Raw genomic sequence first — 27,628 nt, 5'->3', positions numbered from 1 at the left:
CATGATGACGAACATATGGAGCACATTGTAGGAAAAGCAGGTTTAGTTTTATTTCTTAATCAAAACGTTTGCTATTCTAATACAAATCATTTTAAATGGGGTACTAGGTTTAAATCGAATCCCAAAAAGATATACTTCCGTCTACACTGGAAGAAAAAAACTGTGAGAAATAACGATTGAAGTTAGACTTGACACATACTTTTACTAATTTTTGTTATTTTTTCCCTTTCTTACAGTTCCTGGGCATTATTTGCATGGCCTGCGCGTCACCTGCCTACATTTCAGCCACAGCCTTCTTCCTCTTCGTTGCTGTTGTCTCATTTATTGCTACCTTATTATGGATCTTTGCCTATTTCTTGGGCATTAGAGAAGCTTTGAATGTTGCCATCAATTGGGTATTTACGGTAAGTCATAATAAATAACTAAACGTATCTAATTTCCAATAAACGATGTATAAACTTCATGATAAAGACATAAATAGAATGATTGTGCAAATCGATTAAAGGCATGAAATGTGGTATTGGCTCTGTTTTAGAATTATTTTAGAATTATACAATGGAAATCACGTTTTATTGAATGTTATATCGATATCGATATTAGGGAGCCCCTGTAGCCGAGTTGGTAACATGCTTGGATTACCAGTGCAGGGGTCGTGGGTTCAATACCCGCCAGTAGCCTTGGTCTGTCGCTACTATGTTATCACAATGGACTTAAAATTGTCTAAGTGAATCTGTAAAGGACTGCCACTCTTTCCTAACCTAACCTAACCTATATTGATACGGATGTACCTGGTATCGATAACTTATCTAGACCAACTTTACCTGGAAATCTATACAGTACAAAATATAAAGAGTAAAATAAAACAAGGCAATTATTCCGTTATTTATTGCGCCAGCATGCTGGTTAATTTAATTTTTGTTTTAAAATGTTTATTTTGTTAGCAGAAACAAAAACAAATTGCCAAAAACATGTTTTATAATTTTAAATCAGCATGCATTCTGGATCGCACAATCATTAATACAAAACAAAGCAGTGCAATTAAACATACATTTTAGTTTGTACATAAACAGAGTATTCTGTTCAGCTTTCGTAATTGTTGAGAAAAACTTTAACAAAATTTGTTTTAAACATAATTACATGAAACTGTACAAATACTAACTCAACTATATTCATATTACACTAGGATTCATTGTTTTTAAATGCTCTCTTTGAGCGTATAGTGCAAAAAAGGCAATAATTTATTTCCCACGTTCTTAGCTTAAACGTTTTTTATATGTAGTTTGACAGTTGCTCAGGCGAAAAGCCAAATAGAATACCAAACCAACCCTTACATAAAAACAATAATTTAATACAAATACATTTCGATGACAAAACGTTTGTTTTGCCTTGTTATCGAGGGTTGTAGACAGTAACCTAGGGAAATCTTTCCAGTACAAAAAAGTGTTGTAACATTGCGCAATGTTGTAACATTGCGCAAGCTTGCTGATTAAAATTGAGTATTTGAAAACGTTTTATATTGTTGGATAGAAAAAACCAAATATTTTTCAAAATTATTTTATACCAGCATGCAGTCTTGATTGCACAATCATTTACAATAATGTAGTTTACCATAAATTTTAGTCTATGCTTATATTTTAACAATATTTTTAAACAAATATATTTTCTTGCCAAAACGTTAGTCTTCGCTTGTTATTGATGTGCTACTACATGTAGCACTTCTTAGCTTTAAAGCAATTGACGTACACTAGATAGCTATGGTTATGGTTCACACAAACATTATAACTGTCAATGTTTAACATTTAAACGATTAAACGCGACAATATTCCATAACACACACAAGAATTAAAGGTGCCGAATCTTATATACCCTCTACAATGGATCGCACTTGTCAAGATCTTTGCTCAAACAAAAAAAGTTTTAATATGTTTGGAGAAGAATTGTTTTCAGTAGTGCTCAAGAAGTCAAATCAAATAAGAATTGGGCTTTCTAGGGACTCGGTTTATTTGGCAGTTATATCAGCTTATGGACCGATTTGGATAATTCATATCATAGATATTGTATGTTGTAGCCACATTCTCAGGTGGCGATCCTCGTCAAGCTCTTGTATATGAGCGGTCCAAAGAGGCCGGTGCCGCATGACGTTGCAGCCACTTCGTTTTGAGCATTCCATTATCCGCTACGGAGGCCACCGTAGCGCAGAGGTTAGCATGTCCGCCTATGACGCTGAACACTTGGGTTCGAATCCTGGCGAGACCATCAGAAAATTTTTCAGCGGTGGTTTTCCCCTCCTAATGCTGGGAACATTTGTGAGGTACTATGCCACATAAAACTTCTTTACTTTCATTGAGCTTAAACTTGAATCGGACTGCACTCATTGATATGTGAGAAGTTTGCCCCTATTCCTTAGTAGAATGTTCATGGGCATAATTTGCATTTTGCATTATCCGCAACCTGTGTACGCGCCCGGTACACCGGAACACCATTCAGATCGGATCCCAATGCTCCAGCCTGAGAGGTGTTCATAGCTATCCCGGGCCGGGAAATATTGTAGGTAGTATAGGATTGTGCAAATCGATACGTTTTGGAAGTGAATCGATACGTTTTGGAGGTTGAAAATTAAAGCAGAAGTCATTGTGCAAAGTTCCAGATAATTCTGATTCGATTTGTATTTTTTGCAAATGCAAAATGCCCCAAGACATTCCAAAAAGGAACAGGGGCAATCTGTCCGATTCAAGTTCTAAGCTCAATGATAAAGAACCTCTTTTTTATAGCCGAGTCCGAACGACGTGCCACTTTGCGACACCTCTTGGGGCACAAGTTTTAACATGGCATAATAACTCACAAATGTCGTAAAAAATAACCGCCGCACATTAGGAAAAAATAACCGCCGCTGAAAATGTTTCTCGATTTTCTGCCCAAGATTCGAACCCACGCGTTCAACGTCGAGCCGCAGGCAATGTAGAGGGTAATGTTATATCGATGAATTGTAATGGTACTAACAGACGGTGGAACTACTGATGAAGAAGCGCTTCCAGGCAATTAGGAGGAGGCCAGCGATCAAGATATCGCAATATTCATAAGGTCTGCATCTACGGAAGATCTTATCGGTGACATTGTCGTTGGTGGTCGGCCTATCGTACTTTTAAATCGGATGGACCATTTGAATCGGCAGGACTGGACGTAATCAATTCGGCAATACTGTAGGATTCTCTTGGAGTTACTCCGCCATAAACGGCATGTAGCGGCATTGTTCTACAAACCGAGGGCAGAGGTTAGGGTAGACTTTATGGCCAAAGTGTAAAGAATAAACCACAAAATGGAGAAGGTTTAAAGGTCCATAAGTCTGTTATCGTTTTTCGCTAAAAGCACTGGAAAGACTGATAGACCTATAGTTGAGGGAGGGACTGAGCACTTCAGTGGGGCTCAGGGTTGGGTCGGTGAGATGGCCTTCACAAAGAAGGAGAGACGTCTCTCCAACTGATGGAGTAAGCAATGGAGGCCTTCATGGATATTAAGTGAACATTTAGCAATGTAGAGCTAGAGTCGATAGCCGCTGTCAAGAACCACACGGCGGTCCCATCGAATATTTTCCCATGAAGGGATTGTATGCTAAGCAGCAGGATTAACTAAGCAGACTTGGGGGGGTAACAAGGTGCACGACCCAGGCATATGCGGACGAGGTCGTACTTCCGAGATGAGGTAAATTTCTTTCAACGATCAGCGAGATGGATTGAGGACCAACTAGAAGATATAAGATACCGAATTTTGGACTCATGTCATTAGAATGGACCATCTTGCTGTTGCCGAAGAAGGCAAAATATCTAGGCCTAGTCCTCGCTGCAATTCTGTCCTGAAAAGGAACGTGGAGAAATAAATAAATAAATAAATCGAAAGGCGCAGTGCAACTTCTACTCCTGCTGGAGGATGTTCGGTCGGAAGTGGTTGATTTACACGGTATATGTGAGACCCGAGCCGAATTACCGCATACGCGGTCTAGTGCGCTTTCGTATCGAATGAAATTTCAGCTCGTGTTAAATGGAAGTTATACCACTTGTATATAATTATACCCTCTACCATAGCATGGGGGTATATTAATTTCGTCATTATGTTTGCAACTCCTCGAAATATTCGTTTAAGACCCCATAAAGTATATATATTCTTGATAGTCATGACATTTTATTTCGATCTAGCCATGTCCGTCCGACCGTCCGTCTGTCTGTCGAATGCACGCTAAGTTTCGAAGGAGTAAAGCTAGCCGCTTGAAATTTAGCCCAATTACTTCTTATTATTGTAGGTCGGTTGGGATTATAATTGGCTATATCGGCCCATGTTTTGATGTAGCTGCCATATGAACCGATCTTGGATATTGGCGATCCGATTTGGCTGAAATTTTGCATAAGGTGTTTTATAATGACTTCCAACAACTGTGCTGAGTATGGTTTAAATCGGTCCATAACCAGATATAGCTGTCATATCTGTGGTCTTGACTTCTTGAGCGTCTAGAAGGGAAATTTTGAAATTATGCACAGTGTTTCGATATGAGTTCCAACAGCTGTGCTAAGTATTGCTGGTACGGGTACTGTTCTTTTCTGCCTTCTATGGATGCGATGGGTAGACTGGAGAAGATCTCAGACCTAGGCCGTTTCGAAAGGACTGAGACACGAATGCTATGTTTGAAGATAATGAGACCTCGGTCTTCACAGATTGCTTCAAAGTAGAGTCAGGGATGGATTTTGGGGTCTACTTCGAGACAAATGTCTTCGGAATGTCAATGACACCGCAGGACGAGATTACGGTTTACAGTCAGAGGTCTGCGGAACTACAATAGCAGAAAATTAAATCCTGGAAAGGGATTTACATCCTTCGAAACTCATAATTTATGTGGGCAGTGTGGCGGCCTACAAGGCCTTGAGTTCGAGGACATTAACGAGACTAGCCTAATTCAGAATCTCTGTAGCGTTAAGATCCACACTACAGACCGGTTTAGAAGCCATGTTGGATATGCAACCCATTGAGGTCTATATACGGAACTGTGCCAACAAGGTTTCGCTTACAGCGAGGAAACTGGGCCGGCAGATGGAGAACGGGTACAGGTGCTGTTCTTTTCTGCATACTATGGTTGCGATGGGTAGACGGGGAAGGGTCTCAGACGTAGACCGTTTCGTAAGAGTTGAGACACGAATGATGTGTTTGAAGATAATGAGATCTCGGTCCTCACAAATTGCTCCAAAGTAGAGTCAGGGACGGATATGGGGGTCTACTTGGAGACAAATAACTTCGGTATGTCAGTGACACTGCTACAATAGCCGCGAATGAAATTCTGGAAAGGGATATACAGCCTTCGAAACTCAGAATTTTTGTGGGCAGTATGGCAGCCTATGAGGCCTTGAGTCCGAGGACTCTAACGAAAGTCGAGGACAGTCGAAGTGCGTGGCAGGGTGTTTAGAATCCCTGAATAAACTCAGGGCCCTCGACATAGCGCTAACTTGAATTAATGATACGATATTATTCCGAGCAACAAGAAGGCGGATGAAAATGCCAGGTTCCTTTGCTGCGAGCAAACCAGTCACTAGTCTTGCATACGTATCACTGAACACATTAGGGGCGTTGGCCAGTGCGAAGGTGGCGGCGAATGAGAATCGGGGAATCTGTTCAAGAAAGCCAAACTGCCAGAAACCTTTGACTTATTGTCGACCGAAAGAGGACGATGAAACTGCTGGCCTTTAATAAGTGGTCTCAGAATAGAGGTGTGCACGTGAGTTGTGATGTCACGCATAAATCACGCGTGAGCTACTTTATTTTTTAGTGAAATCAAAATTCAATAACGTGACATGGGCGCCCCAGTAGCTGAGTTGATATCATTCTTAGATTACCAGTGCAGGGGTCATGGGTTCAATTCCCGCCAGAAGCCTTGGTCTGTGACTACTGTGGTATTGCAACGGACTTACAATTGTCTAAGTGAGTCCGTAAAGGACTGTCACTCTTACCTAATCTAACCTAACCTAAGAGAGTGAAATCAGAAGATCACAACTAACGAGAAAATCACGACTCACCAGCACCTCTCTATCACAAAGTTCTTTTGCAGGAATTATAACCGGTCACTATGCGATGGCCCATATGGCTGCACACATGGGAATCGCGTATAATGATTATTGCGGAATACAAGAATATATTCGTACATTCTAACGGTTTGTGCAAATGGAAATTTGCCCATCAACATTCCATTAAGGAACCGGGGCCAAACCTCTCACATATCAATGAGTACTGTCCGATCCAAGTTTTAGCTCTATGATAAGGGATTTCTTTGGGACGCAGTTTTTACATGGCATAGTACCTCACAAATGTCGCCAGCATTAGGAGGGGATAACCAACGCTGAAAAATGTTTTGCTGATGTTCTTGCCCTGGGTTCAGCGTCATCGGACAAGCTAACCTTTGCGTTACGGTGGCCGTACTAACCGATTGTACATTTGAAAAAAAAAAAACATATCAGCTCAACATCGATTTTAATAATCTTAAACTTATAGACATAAGTAGGCTAGTTCAATAACATCGCCGAAACAGGTGCCAAAGTGCATATTAAACAACCCAAAAACCTGTCATCCAAGGACAATATGCTAAGCCAACTAGCAATGAAAACTATTACAACTCAAACCTAACTTCAAGAGTTTAATTAGTAGATAATAATCTTAAGAATTCAATAACTGGTTTCTTCAAATATTTCTCAACTCCATGGAAAAAAAGGTAACCTAGAACCAAGAGCTACTCTACGAAATGGCCATCAGCAACGCGTCAAAAAAACTGAAAAGAATTTTCTTGCACTTAAAACGGCAATTTAGCCCAGAAGCTGTTGTTGTTCTTTTTTACAGCAAGTAATGTGGGGTTTCATTAAAGCGGCTCTCAAACCGGTTAACATGGGGGCATGCATGACGGTTATTAATAAATGTACTTGGCAAACAAAATCTAAAAAAAATTAAACCACAAATCATTGCAATGAACAACTCCGAACAGAGTGCAATAGACGGTGAGGATAGAAGAGAGTTTAACTACACCTCCGTTGTCATCCAATGTTTCAAGTTGCTTTTGAGAATGACAATAGTAATTCAAAAAACAAGTGCAACACCGTTGGACTTACCTAGGAGAAGGTGTATTTTGTATGAACCTTATGTAGGTTGGTGTTGTTTTTTTTTTCTGTAAAGTCGAAATGCTTGGCCGGCCAACTGTAAAATTGCGACTTTGCATTAACTGTAACTTAACTTATGTAGCTATAAGCAGTGACAAGCATAATTGTGAGAAGTTAATGGGGGTTAATAGGAAATGGTTGAATTCATAAAAAGTTCGTTTTGAAGAGGAAGATCATACTAAATGATAATATTTGAAATGCACTGAAAAAAATTATTATACTAAAAGGTAAAATTGGACCAGTCAACCATTGTGAAGCCCTAGTGAGAAAAACAGTGTAGATGGGTCAGTAAAGAAAATATGTGAATAAGACCCAGGGACGAGATAGGGAGATATAAGAAAAGAGTTGGGATAAAACGCTTATCCGACACTCTTACATGTATACGCTATTTGGGATAGCACTGATGGATGCTCACCTAAGTATACGCACAAATTACCGCGGTAAAGAACTCATCGCTCCCCTTGTCGAAACAATCCCATTTTGTTTATATAATTCAGGAGACTACCCATATATGTATGCCAAGGACGGCGAGAAACGTATGTATGAACAAAACAAGTGCTCGATCGTTTTCTACTCATTCTCATCAAGGCAGCTTCTACAATAAAAATAGTAGATCTCAGTTACTGCAACTCCTGCGTGCTTCTTGGGGCGAAGGTAGGTTAAATGGTTCAGGAAATTTGGCATCCAAGTTCAAATTCCCACCTCACCAGCGACTTACCACTTGCCATTTCCTCTGCAATAGTTTGACAAATGGCACGCATGCATCACCGCCGACTATTTCGTTTGCCCTTGCCGAGCCCTTCCCGATACATTTATCTGCCTTCTTATTGTACAGAATACCATCGCGTCCGGAAACCTAAGTCAAAGCAATGTTATGAGCTTGGAGTTTATTTAAAGACTCTAAACATTCCGACACACACTTCGAAGTCATAGTCCTCCTAATCAAGGCATTGAGCGCCGCCATACAGTCAACATAAATCTTGAGTTTCGAAGGCTTCAACCCTTTCTCAGCATTTAACTTACGACCATAGTAATGGCACAGACTTCTGCCTGAAAGACCGTATACAGGTCAAGTATTTCAGGGAAATATCGGTATCGAGTGCTTCAGAGTAGATCTGTGGGTAATTATTTAGTAAACTCCTTACTAAAATTCCCATGAACATTCCATTACGAACAGGGGATTTGTGGGTAAATAAGAGTGTACAAAAAATCGCCAACATAATTCTTCTCTTATGATGCGTTTGGCGTCATAGGCGAATAGGCTAACCTATGCTCAACGGTGGCAATTTTCGGCGGGCTCAAAATCTCTTTTTTGGTTTAAAATCTTTAAGCGAAATGGACTTAAGAACTAAGACACTTAATCACGATTCCGTTCTATAACTTCATTCCTACAGATTGAAGGGTGATTGCAGTAGACGCACGGACAGATAAGAATGGGGCATTTCTTTTGGCATGATTCAATATTTTCAACTCATACTTTGTACCTTACGTTAGTGCTCATCACTGTATAAAGGCATATATGGCTGTAATTGTATCAAAGCTTACTCACAGAAATTGTTGAAGGGGAAGCACCTTGTTTTAGCTTAAAAGAAAAAAACTAAAAACGTCATGCCATGACCCCTTATTAGTCATTCCATGGGCTTGCAGAACACAACAATCAAAGTAATATGCCGAAATGTGTTAAAATTTTATGATTTATTTGTGGTATATTTCAAAAAGGAATTCAATATTTTTACGTGTGTGATTTCGTATTAATTTTCCATGATTGATAAAACAAATTATGGCTATTTCACTCAGTCGTTATCTGTGTGAGTCAATTTGTTTTAGAAGTAATTTCATTTAAACTTTCAAGTCATTCCATGAATGAGTTATATTTTAAAGTGTGAAATTTCAACACAAAAAATCTAATAAATGAATGAAACACGGAGTGCCTAAAAGTATGCCACAGTTTTTAACTAATGGCCTAACGCCAAGTATTTTAAAAAAGTGCTAAAGAATTTTTAAAGGGTAAGATAAGATCATGGACCAAATCTATTAGTCGTGCAATATTTCATTTAATTTTCTTATATTCTTAAAAAAAATAGATTTTCAACTCATGCTATTGAAGGTATGTAGCAGCACATAATATAAACTCTTTTTTTTCAAATGTCTTTTAAAAATCACATAAGTCAGTTTAATTTTTGGTTCTTCGATGCGATAATTTTTATAATTGGTTATGGATTGGTGTGACAAAAATTTTTGTGTTTGTAAATAACAAACTTTAGCAACTTTTCCCTCTTTAAGCAATATAATATTGTCTTTTTAAGCAATTTTTCATTCAAAGCTAACTGCACCACGTTATGTGTTGTTGCTAATTCACATCTGCTGCTTGATTTTAGACCACCATTTTTTGCACAAAGTTCATGATCACAATAGCCTAATTCGGTCATGTGGAACAGCGTTCGGCAACATCGAATATCATTGGACCATGACGAAATGAACGATTTGACTTAGCAAAGACTATAATTGTTGACATATCGAATTTTATGAATAAAAAATAGTTGTGCATGATAACATTTAAATTTCTTTTACTATTCCGTAGATTTTTTTATTATTAAATTTTAATGTTCTTGTAAGACAAGAAAATGTTTGTATGAAAATATATGACAAGAGTACAATGACTCTTTTGGGTTTGTTATTTAGGTTAATGTGGCGGATGATTTATGTTACACATAACTCATACGCCTTGATGAACTTCACATAGATCTCATATAAAGTGATCCCCCGATTTGACTTCTTGAGTCTCTAGAGGGCGTAATTACTATCCAATTTGGAAGAAATTTACACGTAGTGTTTGTCATGACTTTCAACACCCATGCTTACCTGATATAGCGCCCATGTAAACTGAACTCGAGATTTGACCGTTTGGGCCTCTAATAGGCGCAATGATTATCCGTTTCCTCAAAATTTCGCATATAATGTTTTGGCCAACTCTTTGGGAAGAAGATTCAAATGGCTGCTATACCATATTTCAAATGGCACAGTACCTCACAAATGTCGCCAGCATTATGAGGGGTTACCAACAGCTGAACATTTGTTTTAAAGGTGATCAACTTATGACACATGGTCTTAAATTGTTCAGCTGACAACTGATCGGCATCTACTGCTTTATCGTTCTAAAGCCCGTTTACTACTATTCTGATCTCGTTCATGTTCTCAATACAATCAATAGGGATTGATGGTCCTCATCTTCCCCCGGTTGTCTGTAAAGTTTTATAGCGACGGCAACAAAAAATTTGTAAAATCCGGCAAAATAAAAAGGAAATGGTAGGGAGCAAGCGCCTATCCGATTTGCTTATATGTATGTATATGCAGACCCTAAAGGGAACCAGTCTACGCCCACTCAAGTGTCTATTCGGTATATGCCAACCAGTGGTCTTGCGCTTCAACGTACACATGATCCCGTCCCCTGACGAAACAAGGGCTGCGGAGTCAACCGGATTCGAAGTTTGAACCCGGAGACGAGGTTTTTGGTCCGGTTCGGAGTTGAACCAGCTTGCTCCGATTCCAAACCGGGCTTGAACTCCGGCTTTAAACAGAGAAAAACGCCTCTCCAAAACAGTTGGGTGGTCTCCTCCTCATCCTCATGAAGGCAACTTCTACAGCAATCATTATGCACGTACGCCTCCATATGGTTTATCGCACAGTACCTCGTTAGAATTATATGGCTCGGTGACCTCTTATCACAAAGAGAAACTTCTTTGTCCCCTTTCGGTCAAGGGTAGGAGTGTGTATCCTCCCAGTACCGAGTAGTTCAACGAATTGACGTATGCAAGCCTGGCGATTGGTTCACTCTACAAGGATGAGCTCTCCCTACCTGACGAGTGTGAGATCTTTCAAGTAAAAGGCGGTGTATCCCTTCCCAGGAACTCAATTGTGTCTATCATAATGGAGCATACCTATGCCTGAAAGATCTCACACTCGTCAGGCAGTCTCAGCGACCTAACAGTATCAAGTGTATCAGAGTAGACCCCCCAAGCTCGTGCCTGACTCCTATCCTTCTAAAGATCGATATCTTATCGTCCTGAAACATAGTACTTCGGTACGTTTCTGAGTATTCCCTTTGCATCTATTATCCAGAATGAATGCATGCATTTATGATCCAGCTGTACCCATCTTTATTCAGCAAGCCAAGCTTGCTTCGCGAATGTTGTGCTTAAGGTGAGGGTTTCTAAACCTGCCTGCGTTATTGATCTCAATGTTCCCGTGATTCCGAAATAGGCCTTTGGTTCTTCTTAATCTCCCTGTAACAAGAGTTCCTAGCTAAAGCTTTTCACCATACCAAAGCCCTAGACTCACGACGGCAGTGTATACTAGGGTGGTTCGATTTGTACTAATACTACTAAAATTCCCACGAACATTCCATTAAGGAACAGCTTTAAGTTCAATGTTAAGGGGCATTCTTTCGGTTTCTTTCCTCCATATTAATTTTCAAGGACTGTTTCGAATTAAGGCTTAGGTATTTGGTCTACTTCGACAAATACAGAGAGAATCTGTCCAGAGATGGGAATGTTAAATACGGTATGTTATACATGGGAGTGACAAGGACCACATCCCTTTTCCTTTGATTCGTTCTCCACCTTGACAGTCTTCTCGGTGTCCTTTCTATGATCTCACTGATGGTCGAAAGAGATTTACCTCGGATCAATAGCACAACATTGTTGGTAATACGATTAATTTCTTACCATCCTTTTTGGGATGCAGTGGGACTTCGTTTATCACAAGGAGGAGTGTTATCCTTGAGGAGTGTTCTCCCTACTGAGCACACTATCTCCCAAGTTTGTATTGATATTCCTGCCACATAGCATTTTATTCGCGTGATCCCCAAAAGGTACTGGGCGACATCCATCAATCTAATCTCTTCATTGTTAAATGCTCCCTCTTGTCAAATTAACCTACACAGAAAATAGTAACTCTAAGAAGAAAAACAAATTAATTTTTTGAGGCACACCAGACTTCATGACATTAAGTACTTCCAAAAAAAGATTCGAATCCCCCGACAGGTGAAAAAAAAGTTTTTTCTTCAATTTATTTTAGAAAATTCGGTTAAAGAGATATGTATTTCGTATTAAAGTGGTTTAAAAGTAGTTTATTGTTTTTTTTTTAATTGAATTCAATTGAGACACTTATAACCGTGCAGTAATGCTTATTGAGTTATTTTATAACCAAGAAAATGCTGTCGGTAGACTAGAGAATGAGTGCAAGACCACCAAACATGAGATCATGAGTTCAAATCTCAGCGGCGGCAAAATTACTGAAATTCTTTTCAGGGTAATAGTAGTAACAAAGAAAAATCCCAGAGCAGCAAAGTGGTTGCCTTTCAACAACAAATTTTTACTTTTTATACATTATTACATTATATATATTTTTTCTTTGAGATTCAAAATAAATTGTTTCATGAAAATTAACAAATTTTGTCGTCGTTTTTAGACAAAAGTTGTTGCTTTTATACCCACCACCGAAGGATGGAGGTATATTCATTTTGTCATTCCGTTTGCAACACATCGAAATATCCATTTCCGATCCTATAAAGTATATATATATTCTTGATCGGCGTAAAAATCTAAGACGATCTAGCCATGTCCTTTCGTCTGTCTGTTAAAATCACGCTACAGTCTTTGAAAATAGAGATATTGAGGTGAAACTTTGCAAAGATTCTTTTTTTGACCATAAGCAGGTTAAGTTCGAAGATGAGCTATGTCGGACTATATATTGATATAGCCCCCATACTGACCGATCCGCCGATTTAGGGTCTTAGGCTCATAAAAGCCACATTTATCATCCGATTTTGCTGAAACTTGGGACAGTGAGTTGTGTTAAGCCCTTCGACATCTTTCTTCAATTTGGCCCAGATCGGTCCAGCTGCCATATAGACCGATCCGCCGATTTAGGGCCTTAGGACCATAAAAGCCACATTTATTATCCGATTTGCTAAAATTTGGGACAGTGAATTTTGTTAGGCCTTTCGACGTCCTCTTCAATTTGGATATAGCTGCTATATAGGCCGATCTCCCGATTTAAGGTTTTGGGCCCATAAAAGGCGCATTTATTGTCCGATGTCACCGAAATTTGAGACAGTGAGTTAAGTTAGGCCTCTCGTTATACTAAAGTAATATGGCATATAGACCGATTTCTCGATTTAAGATTTTGGGTCCATAAAAGGAGCATGTATTGTCCGATGTCGCCGAAATTTGGGACAGTGAGTTATGTTAGGTCCTTCGATATCCATCTTCAATTTGGCACAGATCGGTCAAGATTTGAATATAGCTGCCATATAGACCGATCTCTCGATTTAAGGTCTTGGCCCCATAAAAGGCGCATTTATTGCCCGATTTCGCTGAAATTTGGGACAATGAGTTGTGTTAGGCTCTTCGACATTTTTCTGCAACTTGGCCCAAATCGGTCCTGATTTGGATATAACTGCCATACAGACCGATATCTCGATTTAAAGTCTTGGTGCCATAAAAGGCGCATTTTTAATCCGATCTCACTGAAATTTGACACAGTGACTTGTGTAAGGCTTTTCGACATCCCTGTCATATATGGTTCAGATTGGTTTTTTTTAGATTTAGCTATTAGAAAGTTCAATATTTTATATACACAATTGAACAATGACTTGTACTTATTAGTATTTGGTCCCAATCGGAACATATTTCGATATAACTGCAATGGGGCATAAGTTATACATTTTTCACAGGATTTTGACCAAAGGTGGTTTACATATGTACCCGAGGTGGTGGGTATCCAAAGTTCGACCCGATCGAACTTAACGCCTTTTTACTTGTTTTAAATTGAATTTAATAGAGATACTTATGACCGTGAAGTAATGCTTATTGAGTTATTTCATCACCAAGAAAATGCTGTCGGTAGACTAGAGAATAAGTGCAAGACTATCAAACATGAGATCACGAGTTCAAATTTCAGCGGCGGCAAAATTACTGAAATAGTTTTTAGAGTAAAATAGTAGAAATAATAAGAGAGAAAATCCCAGAGCAACAAAGTGGGTACCTTTCAACAAAAAATTTTTACTTTTTATACCCACCACCATAGGATAGGGGATATATTCATTTATTTTTTGGTTGAGATTTGTATGGAATAAATTGTTTTAGGAAAATTTATACATTTTGTCGTTGTTTTTTTAGACAAAATTTGTTGTTTTTTTTTAATAATTTTTAACCTGTGTAATTGGAAAATATATATTTTCCCGAAAATTTTTATGAAATATTTTTTTCGATTTCTAAAAGCGGTAAAATTTTTCATATATGCAAATTTTGGCCATGAACATTCCACAGGGGCAAACTTCTCTCATATCAATGAGTGCAGTCCTAGTTTAAGGTCAATGGTTAGGGGCCTTCTATTTATAGCCGGTCCGAATGTCGTGCCGCAGTGCGAAACCTCTTTGGAGAGAAGTTTTCACATGGCATAGTACCTCACAAATGTTGCACAAAGCATTGGTAGGGAAAAACCACCGCTGAAAATATTTTTTCTGATGGTCTTGCCAGGATACGAATGACGAACGCCTCAGCATCATAGGCGGACATGCAAATCTCTGCGCTACGGTTGTTTCCTATTTAGTACTGACAACATCTGAATAACATGGCCTATGGTTTAAACATTTTTGTTATAAAAAAACGTTTTGTGAATTTAGATCACTGTGCATGGTCCGAATTTGACTGAGAATTTTAAACCCATTTACATTGAGCGAAGACTTGGTTGGAGTATAATTTGTAGGAAAAGTCTTTGTGGTTTTCTATCCTTAGAAAATTTTCTTGGACTCAAAAAACATTTCCAAAGTTTATACTATTCGCAAGTAAAATTTCTTTAGTTTCTGTTGCTGCTGACTAAATTTCGTGTTTAGTTTATTTCCTATGAAACTTATAATGTTTGGCCCTATAGCCTTTAGTTGGTCTCACTTCTAAAAGCTTCTCTGCATAGGAAATACGCAGAGGAATCTTAAAGACTACACACATATGTACACTCACACAAATACTTCAATAACAATTACTAAACATGTAATCTCTTATCTAATCTGATGGACTAACCCAATGGCCTAAAATGTCAAACTTCTTAACCGATTTCAAATTTTAAGTGTGACTAATTTTTTTTGTTTTTCTTTCTTTTTTTTTCTCTCTCTCTCTCCATTTCTTCCTTCAGGAATTCCTTAATACTGGCATTGCTACAATTTTGTACTTCATTGCCTTCATTGTGCAATTGGCCAAGTGGTCGGCATACCACTCCTCGAGCTATGGTTATGGTTCCAATATTGCGGCCGGTGTTTTTGGTCTATTCAACTTTTTGGCCTATGCTGCCGGCACATATTTCCTGTACTTGGAACACAAGAGTGGCGCCACAATTTAAGATACAGAACAAAGCCCAAGCCAAAAGCCAACATTTCGAAATTTCTGCCATACAACTAAGAAAAATGTTAGACAAAGCTTAAAAAATAAAAAAAAAAAACAAAACGAAAATAAATTAAAATGAAAAACGAGAACAGCAGCAGCAACAGTTTAACTAAACAAATTTAACATACGAGTAAATACGCATGCGCGCTCTCCTTTTTTACACCACGGAGCGGAAACACCAAAACGCCCGCATACAAATGTGGCCCACAGTCATTGTCTAGATGCAGTTTAACTTTTCAGAAAATCAAAATCAAAACAAGCCCACACGAAACCAAGAACAAAATTTTGCAATTGAAAAACAGCGTTTATTAAAAACAAACACACTTAAGTTCAAATGAAATATTCGAGTCCCCACACCCCATACCCCTACCAGCAACATCTAACATTGTTAAACTTTTTTTGAATTATTTGTTGACTCAAGATAAAAGAAAACAAAAACAATAGTTTTAATTATAGTAAGTTTTAAGTTTATAAATGTACGTATAAAAAAATATACAAAGAAAAAGAAATAAATAAATTTTTTACCAAACAAAAACATCACATTTACACACACACACACACAAAGCAAGAAAGATTTACAGCATCATAGTCATTGTCAAGATATTGACAATATTGTAGTTTTAAATGTATAAGTTACAATTAATTTACAAAGTAATCCAAACAAACAAACAAGCTAAAATTAAAAATCTAAAAAATGCACAATTTCTATGAATTTTGGTTCTTCTTTTTTAAATTAAGTAAATACTTTCAGAAGTTAACTTTGTGTTTTTTTGTTTTTAAATTTTGTGGATGCCTTAAGATTTTGTTTGTTTTTTCAACAAAAAATTTATTTTTATTGTTTTAATATTTATTCAGCGATACGTTGTGTAAAACTGACTTTTTTACAGTTGTAATTCTTTTAATATTTTTAATAATAAAAAATCCAAACAAAAAATTCAAACATTTTTAATTTTTATAAAGATGGGACGACAATACGAGTAGGCACAACGACGAAATTTGCAAATTCCATTAAGGAATAAGTGCCAACCAGTGTTGCCACTCAAGAAAACTATTTCCTACCAAAATTTAAGAAAAATCCTACCAAACCTGACCAAAACCTACCAAATGTTCGACAAATCAAAAATGCGGTATATGGTGGGTATGCCCACCATCGAAGAATTAGACATTTGTCATTTCAAATTGCCAACGCTACAAACTACTAGATCGTCGTTATTCATAGACAATCTAAACATGTCCGTTTGTTGAAATCATCTTCAGTTCAAAGACGACGATGAAGATTTGGCACCCTTTATACCGATCTCCCGATAAAAAGTCGTGAATTCATAAAGTCGCTTTTTTGTGCTGTTTTCAATGATCAACCTTGTTGAGTTTGCATAAATTAATCTGCCACTTCAAGTGTTTGAATCTAGAAATTCGTACGCATTTTCGCCGTTACAGTGTGTTGCAAGAACCCTCAACATCTGAGTATGGTCCAGATCCGGCCATATTTGTATGCAGCTTCCACATAACCCTGTTTTCAGATTAAAGGCATTGAACGCACAAAAGCCGCATTTCCTATTAACGAAATTTCGAAGAGATTCCTTGACACTCTTCTGTGGTCGGACTTGTATATAAAGAGCGGCCAAAAATGCATAAAACTCGAATTTATTTCCCACATCCCATGAAATTTGAAACAATATGCATTCCGATGACCGAACCGAATATAGACCAAATCGGACTATATTTCCATATAGCTGCGATATAAACCAATCTGCCGATTTTGTGTCGTGAGTCCGCAACCCGATTCCGCTGAAATTTGAAATGGTGAGTTGGGGGAGGCTTCCCAATAACTGAGTTAAAAATGTCGGACCATACTTACATATAGCACCCATTTAAACGAATCTCCAGATTTGACATTTTGAGCCCCTGGAAGTATTACCTGAAATAGCTTCCATATAAACCTATCTGCGGATTTAACTTCTTAAGTGGTCCAGCCTTTAAAAGGCAAAAAAAGAAGTCAGTTAGTCGTAAATCTAAGACGAACTAACCATGTCCGTCCGTCTGTCTGTTAAAATCGCGCTACAGTCTTCAATAGAGACATTGAGGTGAAACTTTGCACAGATTATTTTTTTGTCATAGGCAGGTTAAATTCGAAGATCTATATCAAGATATAGCCCCCTTATAGAACGATCTGCCGATCCTGATCCATCCATTGGTATACATTTCGAAATGTGCCTGAGCTCATTCGGATTTTTGTAATTGCTCTACTAATGTGTACATGACTGGGATGGCCTTTTGTACCTACATTTAAAGAAAACCCAGTAAGGAAGTGCAAAAGTCGGGCGGTGCCGACTTTATAATATCCTATACCTACCCTTTAAATACAAAAGTGGGACTATATGTAATTCTAAACCAATTTTGATGGACCTCGGCAGATGTATTCAGATAAGTTATTAAAATTACTGTATCAAATTTCGAGCAAAGCAAATACGTTCAAAATGTAATAACTACGGTTCACAAATGACGGGAGATGGGAGCTATATCTAAATCTGAACCGATTTCGATCAAGCTTTATGGATATTGTGGAATTCGGCGAGGAAAGCGTTGTACAAAATTTTGGGAAGATTGGTCAATAAATGTGCTTGCAGTGGGTCTAGGAGTGAAAATCGGGCAATATATATGTATGTGAGCAGTCTATAAGCTGCCATGTAAACCGGGCCCTCGATCATCCTTGTTCGGTTCCTAGAAGCTTTAGTTTTTGATGGTTTGACAAAAGTATGGTATGTAGAATAAAATTATGCCCTTAAACTGGTATACATTTTTGGCAGAATTCATGCACGCTTTTACTTGTTTTTTCTCACATCCCCTTCATAATTAAGCAGCAGTCATTTTCAGCAAACTACAACAGTAAGCCTGCTGCTCTGACATTGCGGAACTAACGCTGTAATTGCAAATGCACATTTGCCCATGAACATTCCATTACGGAACAGGGGTAAACTTCTCACAAATCAATGAGTGCTGTGCGATTCAATTTCAAGCTCAATGATAAGGAACCTCCTATTTTATAGCCGAGTCCGAACGGCGTGCTGCAGAGCGACACCTTTTTGGAGAGAAGTTTTTACATGGCAAAGTACTCCACAAATGTCGCCAGCATTAGGAGGAGATAACCACCGCTGAAAAATGTTCCGATGTTCCTGCCAGGATTCGAACTCAGGCATTCAGCGTCATAGGCGGACATGCTAACCTCTGCGCTATGGTGGCCTGCAGCATAGCAGCAAAATTAACTACTAATATTCAGCAGACAGTGTTTGCTATTTTCAGAACATTTTTTCTACGAGTGTAGCTGCCCATTAGGACGATATCCCGATTTAAGGCCTTGGACATTTAAAAGGCGCATTTATTGCCCGATTTTTTTGAAATTTGGAACAATGAGCTCTGTTAAGCTCCTTGATATCAGTTCCCTATATGGTTCAGATCTGTCTATATTTGGATATAGCTGCCACATACATATAAAAATCTCCCGATTTAAGTCCTAAGGCCAATAAAAGGAGATTTTTTTATGATGAATTTGGTACAATGAGTTGTGTTAGACCTTTTTATATGATTGTTGAGTAAGGTGGATATCGGACTATATTTACATATAGCTGTTATGGGTTCATTAATGATAAATTTTTCACAATTTTAAGACGACAGGTGATTAATAATATATATCTGAGGTGGTGGGTATCCAAAGTTCATTATTTATAGCAAATATTCTACACCAACACAATAGTGTCATCATTTTGCACTAGGAAATTATTTCTAATTGTTACTTTTAAGTCTTTAGCCAAAAAAAACAAAATCATTTTTTTACACATTTTTCATTTGTAATTTTTTTATATGGAGTTTGAGTTGTACACGTCAAAAGGCGAATAGAGTAACAACCCAAATACAACCTTCTATCGTTGAGCTAAACACAATATGCTAAATCCATAAATGTACACCTTTCAAAAACAAATGCAATGTACGGCTTTTGCTATCCACACCATCTTTTTGTCACCATCATAACCTCTATCTTTTTATACCAACAACCTCAAATCATATGGTGCAATCCGCTATTTTGCCATCAAGCGGATCGACGTTTTGCCAACACACATAAATAAATTTGAGTGCGTGTTTGAATACATGTGCGTACATGATCAGAGAATATGGGAGAAAGAAGATAACAACAAAGAGAATGCAAACAAAAATCTAACATCTTAAAACCGTCAATCCTGGCCGGCTGTTAACAGTTGTTCGCGTGAGGCCACCTTGTTAAATCCGCCTTCCCCACCACCATAGGATGACACCTAGTCGATCTAGCCATGTCCGCCCGTCTGTCGAAATCTCGATAGCAGTCTAACGCTTAAAGGTTTTTATTCATGTAAGTAGTTTAGGATTGCAAATGGGTCAAATCGGTTCAGATTTGTATAAAGCCCCACTATAAATCGATCCCTCGATTTGACTTCTTGGGCCCCTAGAAACCTCAATTTTCATCCGATTCCGGATATAGCCCCACTATAAACCGATCCCCCGATTTGACTTCTTGAGCCCCTAGAAACCTCAATTTTCATCCGATTCCGGATATAGCCCCACTATAAACCGATCCCTCGATTTGACTTCTTGAGCCCCTAGAAACCTCGATATTCATCCGACTTGGCTCAAATTTGGAACAAAGACTTGAGTTATGATTTTTAACATCCATGCCAGGTATGATCCGATTCGGTCTATAAACAGATATATCCCCCATATAAACCGATCCACGGATTTGAAATTTTGAGCCCTTAGAAGCCTCAATTTTCATCCGATTTGGCTGAAATTTGGAACAAACACTTAAATTATGACATCCATGCTAAGTATGATCCGAATCAGTCATAAACAGATATAGTCCAAATATGTACCGATCTTCGAATTTGAATTTTTCAGACCTTAGAAGCCTAAATTTTTACCTGATTTGGCTGTAATTAGGCCCAAAAACCTATCTTATGACTTATAACATCAGTGTCATGTTTGGTTTGGCTCAAATTTGGAACAAAGACTTGAGTTATGATTTTCAACATCCATGCCAGGTATGATCAGAATCTGTCTATAAACAGACATATCCCCCATATAAACCGATCCCTCGATTTGACTTCCTGAGTCCCTAGAATCCTCAATTTTCATCCTTTTTGTCTGAAATTTCGAACAAAGACATAAATAATGACATCCATGCCAAGTATGATCCGAATCAGTCATAAACAGATATAGTCAAAATATGTACCGATCTTCGAATTTGAATTTTTCAGACCTTAGAAGCCTAAATTTTTACCTTATTTGGCTGTAATTAGGCCCAAAAACCTATCTTATGACTTATAACATCAGTGTCATGTTTGGTTTGGCTCAAATTTAGAACAAAGACTTGAGTTATGATTTTCAACATCCATGCCAGGTATGATCCGAATCGGTCTATAAACAGATATATCCCCCATATAAACCGATCCACGGATTTGAAATTTTGAGCCCTTAAAAGCCTCAATTTTCATCCGATTTGGCTGAAATTTGGAACAAAGAATTATATTATGACATCCATACCAAGTATGATCCGAATCAGTCATAAACAGAAATAGCCAGAATATGCACCGATCTTCGAATTTGAATGTTTCAGCCCTTAGAAGCCTTTGGCCTAAAAATCTATCTTATGACTTACAACAACAGTGTCATGTTTTATCCGAATCGGTGAATATGGTGATAAAGCCCCTCCTAAGTAGCGAAATCCCGATATAACTTCTTGAGACAAAAATCATTCAAATACAAACTCAGTTAATAAGGGTAAATTTTTAGAGAATTCATTGTGGTGGGTACCCAAGGTTCGGCCCGGCCTAACATAGCACGCTTTTACTTGTTCTCACTCGATTCGTTTCGCAAATCTTCGAAATCAGCTGATTTGGGGTGTGTGCCTTTTTCGAGCGTTTTTCTTTCTGTGTAGCTATTTACTAAGCGATACAACCAAGATATATTCATTTACAGGTAGTGGCAGTTGCCCAACAATAAAATATTGAATGCACTATTTGTCAAAATCAGTGATTAGTGCAACTCTGATTTTTCGTTTGTTTGCGTGTGTTATGGTTCTTAAGTGGAATACTTATACACAACAAAAACTCGTTTACAGGTAGTGCACTTCGCGTGAAAAAAAAAAATGTACTCAGCTGTTTACGGTACACTACCTGGTAATTATGTCATGGATACAACCTTATGATTCGAATTTCGATCGCTGACCCTTTATAATTTATTTCACAGATGGCCCTCAATTTCTTATTATTTTATAAATTCTAAAACGAACTGAGCATCTTTACCTTTGAAATTGAAACATTTAAAGACGTACATTACACCATTTCTTGTCCCAAAGTCGATTTCCTAACTTTCGACTATATTTTGATAAGATGCAAATTAAGGATGCATTAAACTATAATTTAATCTAAAAATTATTTAATATCAAGTAAAAAATCATTCACCAAAGGAATTGTTTACTTAAATAGTTTAAAAACTGTGCATCTTTAAATTAAGTTCGGCATCTTAGGTTAATTAGGACAACAATTGTTTCAATGTACATCACTCATCACATGTTTCATTAAAACTAGGCAGAGGTCCGATCCGTCCAACTTTGGCTTTTCCTTAATTGTTTTTGTTATTTTCAAATTTATACATTTAATTTTATTATTTTCCTCTCTTTTCAGGAATTTCTCAGTACCATAATTTCATTTGTCTTGTATTTCATAACATTCGTCGTACAATTGGCCACATGGTCGGGATATCCTCATACGCCAGGACATACAGCCAACATTGCAGCCGGCGTTTTTGGATGTTTCAATAGCGTAGCATATGCATTTGGAGCATATCTGCTGTTTTTACAACATAGAAATGGTCTGCGAATATAAATAAAAGATTTTATTTCGAATCTTTTATTAGAAAAGTATTAAGTTATTAAATAAAATCAAAACCAAATATCAAAACGGATGCACTTAAATATTGAAAAATCAGAAAGCTCTATAAAATCTGTATACAAAATTGTATATTATAATTTTTATATAGAATTTAGTGAAAGCGATTTACCATTTGTTATATTATTATTATTAACTTTAATGCAAGTGTGTCCATATAGTCATGAAATAACTGTGTATTCCCATCCCATCGTATAGTTTAGTTATATATATATATTTTATTAATTTTTATTTAATTATAAATTATGTTTATAAAAAAATGCAGCCTACCTTGTTTAAGAGTGTCATAACTTACATATTTCAAATTTCACTCCGCGGTACAAACTAATTGACTTTTCTTCAATTTGGCTAAATTTTTAAAGAATTTATAAACTCTGCAGTAAAGGCCATATCACACATGTTCCTGTCTTATGGTATGCCACTTTATGTATCATTTGTATTTTATTATGTGTGTTCAGGATACACTTATAAGGTGAGGTTATGCGAACAGCTGAGTATAAGTTTTTTATTTTTGTTTTGATTTTGCAGTAAATCTAAATGTCAAAGGCTTGATAACACAGTTGTGATTTTTTCCTAAAACCATAGAAAGATGATCTATTTGATCCGATATTCCACACATAAGCAACAAAACAGTGTTATATTGATGAAAATACAAATATAAAACACATTTGAAGAAGATAAGTTGTAAAAGAAAATTCATATCAAAAACCAGTTTGACATTTCAATTAACGGCATTTCCCTGTCAAGGTAGTTTCGTTGGGGGTAGATTTTTGTTGTTAACGCTACCTCTTAATTGTATCATGGTGTGTGTCAAAATTGCCAATTTACATATGATTCATCCAAGACAAATTTAACAGGTAGGAGCAGTTGGCCAACAACAAAAAATCGAGTGCACTATCTGTCAAAATCAGTGATTTTGAGTATGTTACTAGTTGGCACCATTTTTCTTTGCTTGTGTTTGCTGCGGTTCTTAACTATAAAGCACACACACAACCGAACGTTATGAAATCTCGTTGACAGATAGTGTCTCCGCGAGAAAAAATTGTACTCTGCTGTAAATTTGTCTTGCGATTCATTATTCTTGCTAACACACTAATATGTTATTTTTGTATAACATAACCTAAAACTGTGCTCAAAAGTTGATTTTTTATGGCTATAAGTTGTTAAAGTTGTGAGCCCCTATTTAATTTGGGGTTGCTTTCATTCAACTCACAACAAATTTCTTTATGTTTTTATCAGAAGGAATAGAGCACCGCCCTAATCGAAAAAATGACAGTGCTATTTGGAAAAGTGATCTTCATGTGTTATTTTTATTCGTATCACATACATAGCAAAATCAACTTAACAATAGCAAAATTTGACATGTCATAAGACAAGAAAATGTAGTGTGAAGGCACCTTAAAGCTCATATCAGTATATAATAGGCTTGCCGGGTTCTAAAAACATAAAGTCGGGAAACTCTATACAACAAATCGGGATTAATCGGGATTTTCAAAAATGCAAGACCTGAATCAAAATTTAATTTTTATTTACAAACTATTTACAAAATATGGTCAGATTTGGACCAAATTCGACACGAATATTGAGAGGTCTAATAAGTACAAGTAATTGTTCAATTTTGTAGAACAAATCCATATCCAAATATAGACCGATCTGAACCACAAGCGACACGGTTGTCGAAAAGCCCAACATAAGTCACTATGTCAAATTTCAGCGAAATCGGATTATAAATGTGCCTTTCATGAGGCCAAGACTTTAAATCGAGCGATCGGTCTATATGGCAGCTATATTCAAATCTGAACCGATCTGGGCTAAATTGAAGAAGGATGTTGAAGGGTCTAACACAACTCACTGTTCAAAAATTTCAGCAAAATCGGATAATAAATAAATAAACCCTTAATCGGCGAATCGGTCTATATGGAGGCCATATCAAGATATAGTCCGATATAGTCCATGTTCGAACTTAACCTGCTTATGCACAAAAAAAGAATCTGCACGAAGTTTTAGCTCAATATCTCTATTTTTAAAAAATACAATATTTCAACAAACACACGGACATGGCTAGATCGACTTAGATTTTTACGCTGATCAAGAATATATATACATTATAGTATCGGAAATGGATATTTCGATGTGTTGTAAACGAATTGATAAAATGAATATACCCCCATCCTTTGGTGGGGGGTATAACAAATAAAACACAGTTCGTTTCCAATTACTTTACTCAACAATGATTTATTGATCTACTTATTTGCTTTACAACTCACTAACTGCTGTTTGCTGATACGTTTACAACACGCGTTTTCAGATAAGACTTACGTTGCGTTGCGATTGCATTGTGCCACTGCCTTATATACCACTTGTTGGCCATATCGATGTTTCGAGAATACCCAATCCTGTAATTTCGAAATCTAGTATCATCTCGATAACATAAAACCCTAGTAAACGGGTTTTTAGTCCTTTATCGATTTCTGCGCACGTGACCAACGTATGCAGAGATCAATGGCACTATCGTTATTTAACAAATTTACAAATGAGACCACCTTTAATTGTTTCGTCATGGGCTACAACCTAAAATTTCGCTGGAGGTGCATACTCAGGATTCACTAATAGAAGGTTAGGTCACATGCAAACACACAAAGTGGATAGGCCCCATAAACATCATTAAGGATGTCAAATCTGACGATTGAAAATGTCATCATATAGGAGAAAACGTAAACAAAGAATGAATGTAAAAAGAGAACAAGTTGACATCCTCAATGCCAAGTACTGCCAAATATTAAAAAAAAAGTATATCGGCTGATCGCTTGGCTTAACCTTATTCAGTGAATCCTGGTGCATACTTTGCTTAAGAGAATAACAACAAAGAACAATGACAAAATTCTGAAATTTAAATAACAGAAATTAAACTAAACTAACAAACCCCAATTGTAAAAATACTTTGTTTGGTATTTTTTAAATAAAACCATTTGGAAAGCATTTATCCCTCATTAGTCGAAATAATACATCTGTATTTAATATATAAATATTTTTTTAAGTTAAAACGTATCTAATAATAACCTTTTCATTCCTTTTCTTTATATTTTCCAAAGAATATTGTTTATAATAAAGTGTGTGTGATACTACTTACTTAACTTTTATTTCTATATATCCGACTATTAGTCTTACAGATTAAGTATGAGGTTGTCATTGCGGCTAGGAGACCTCAGACGATAGGACCAGGATATACCATTGTGTAATAATGGAGGAGACGAATGGACGCCTCGATGGATTGGAAGAGTGTTTTGATCGGATACCTACAAAAATGGTGACGAAGAATGTGCGAACACATTTCATAGAAGTGTCTACGTAAATACAAAGTTCGCTTCAATTAATTGAAACCGTTGTCGGCATCAAGGAGGATTTAAAAAGGTGGTCTCACGCCTGACCGGCTGTTTACAGTATTAAAATGTCAGATGTTTGTTTGCATTCTCTTTGTTGATATCTTCTTTCTCGCATATTCTTTGCTCATGTACGCACACGTATACAAACAAATTTCTTTGCGCGTATTGGCAAAACGTCGAATACGATTATATCGTGTAATCGAACCATAAGAAAAACTGTTCTTACTTGGTTATTTGTGGTATGCCCATTAAAAACTTCACATATAGATGTCGCCTGCGGTGACAGCTGTTTTTGACAACCACCAAATGTCAAAAAGCAGTACTGGCAACTGACGCAAAATGGACTTCCTCTTTTTCGATACGTTCGCGTTCGTGTAAAATTGTCAAAAATTTTCACAAAATAAATCTTAGGTAATCTTTGTGAAAAATATGTGAAACGCATACAAATCGATGTGCAAATTGTCAAGCATTATGTTGGCTATGCCATTTTAATAGAATTTCAAAGCCATACCAGTGAAAAATGTGAATAAATTGCAAGTTTCCTAAACCTACTGAAAGTAAACCAAATTGATCTTTGCAGTATTAGTAAATAATTGAACTGCGATGCTTTAGGCTGAAATGTTTGAACCAATTTGTCATGCTTTTGTAGTCTTATTCATATAAAAAGGAAATTTTGGACAGCTAAAAGGAATTGTTTAAATGACATGATTTTTTTTTGGTTGTTGTTTACCGGTGGTTCTGCCACTATATTGTTGTTGGTGTTGATGTTCTAGTCTAGAATGCTGGGCTGACGGTTTGTTGACACGGCTAGCGCTGTTTGGCCTTTTTACATGAGTGGGATGAATTAAATTTTCGTGTGAAATTGTTTTATTTTTTGTGATTGCAATTTGTTTACATTTTTTTGAAAGCGCCAACATCAAAAACTGCTATGTAGTGAACCTCAACTAATTTTGTGTTTTTTTTTATTTTGTTTTAGCCATGGTGCGTATGAACGTATTGGCCGATGCCTTGAAATGCATTAACAACGCTGAAAAGCGTGGCAAGCGTCAGGTTCTCCTCCGCCCCTGCTCCAAGGTCATCATCAAGTTCTTGACTGTCATGATGAAACATGGCTACATTGGTGAATTCGAAATTGTCGATGACCATCGTTCCGGCAAAATCGTTGTTAACCTTACCGGCCGCTTGAACAAGTGCGGAGTCATCTCCCCCCGCTTCGATGTTCCCATCAACGACATTGAAAAGTGGACCAACAACTTGTTGCCCTCTCGTCAGTTCGGTTATGTTGTCCTGACCACCTCTGGCGGTATTATGGATCACGAAGAAGCCAGAAGAAAACATTTGGGTGGTAAAATTTTGGGCTTCTTCTTCTAAGCATTGTTCAAAAACAAAATGTTAAACCACCATCAACGCTTAAGTTCGGATAATTACAAAAGAAAGCGGAGGCATCGTCCACCACCAACAACAACACACAAATCTCCAACAATATGTGTTTTGCTGTCGTTTGTTTTTATTTAACATGAAACAAACTTTTTTTATAAATTACAAAGTGATTTTTGCTTAATTTTAAGCATAGAAGGAGGATAATAAAAAAAATTGAAAAAAAGAACCAACATTTTTAATGCGAAAGTGAGTACCAATTAAACATTGGG

The 27,628-nt window shown here is 37.2% G+C and overlaps 3 protein-coding genes across 4 annotated transcripts in view; all 3 read left to right on the top strand.

Annotated features, from left to right (window-relative positions):
* The window catches only part of LOC106085486 (CKLF-like MARVEL transmembrane domain-containing protein 4), a 73,140-nt gene extending 50,511 nt beyond the window's left edge, over nt 1-22,629 (top strand). Inside the window, exons 2-3 of one of the 2 annotated variants that reach the window (XM_059366759.1) lie at nt 237-404; nt 22,333-22,629. In XM_059366759.1, coding sequence (XP_059222742.1) covers nt 237-404; nt 22,333-22,533 — 369 coding nt within the window. In that variant the 3' untranslated portion in view covers nt 22,534-22,629. Of the gene's footprint in view, nt 1-236; nt 405-15,374; nt 16,160-22,332 lie in introns of those variants that run through there. The other variant, XM_013249752.2, reaches the window with a different exon arrangement.
* Nucleotides 22,630-26,307: 3,678 nt separating this feature from the next.
* Nucleotides 26,308-27,585, top strand: LOC106085493 (small ribosomal subunit protein uS8A). The gene is made up of 2 exons (XM_013249765.2): nt 26,308-26,390; nt 26,956-27,585. The coding sequence occupies exon 2, from the start codon at nt 26,958-26,960 to the stop codon at nt 27,348-27,350; it is 393 nt and encodes a 130-aa protein (XP_013105219.1). The 5' UTR covers nt 26,308-26,390; nt 26,956-26,957; the 3' UTR covers nt 27,351-27,585.
* The window catches only part of LOC106080381 (small G protein signaling modulator 1), a 72,353-nt gene continuing 72,250 nt past the window's right edge, over nt 27,526-27,628 (top strand). Inside the window, exon 1 of the mRNA XM_059366357.1 lies at nt 27,526-27,605. The gene's annotated coding sequence lies outside the window, so the exon portion shown is untranslated. The remainder of the gene's footprint in view (nt 27,606-27,628) is intronic.

The sequence above is a fragment of the Stomoxys calcitrans genome, chromosome 4 (genome assembly GCF_963082655.1).
Source record: "Stomoxys calcitrans chromosome 4, idStoCalc2.1, whole genome shotgun sequence".
NCBI classification, from domain to species: Eukaryota; Metazoa; Arthropoda; class Insecta; order Diptera; family Muscidae; genus Stomoxys; species Stomoxys calcitrans.
Note: the sequence above shows the minus strand (reverse complement) of the source record. Positions and strands in the feature narration are given on the sequence as shown.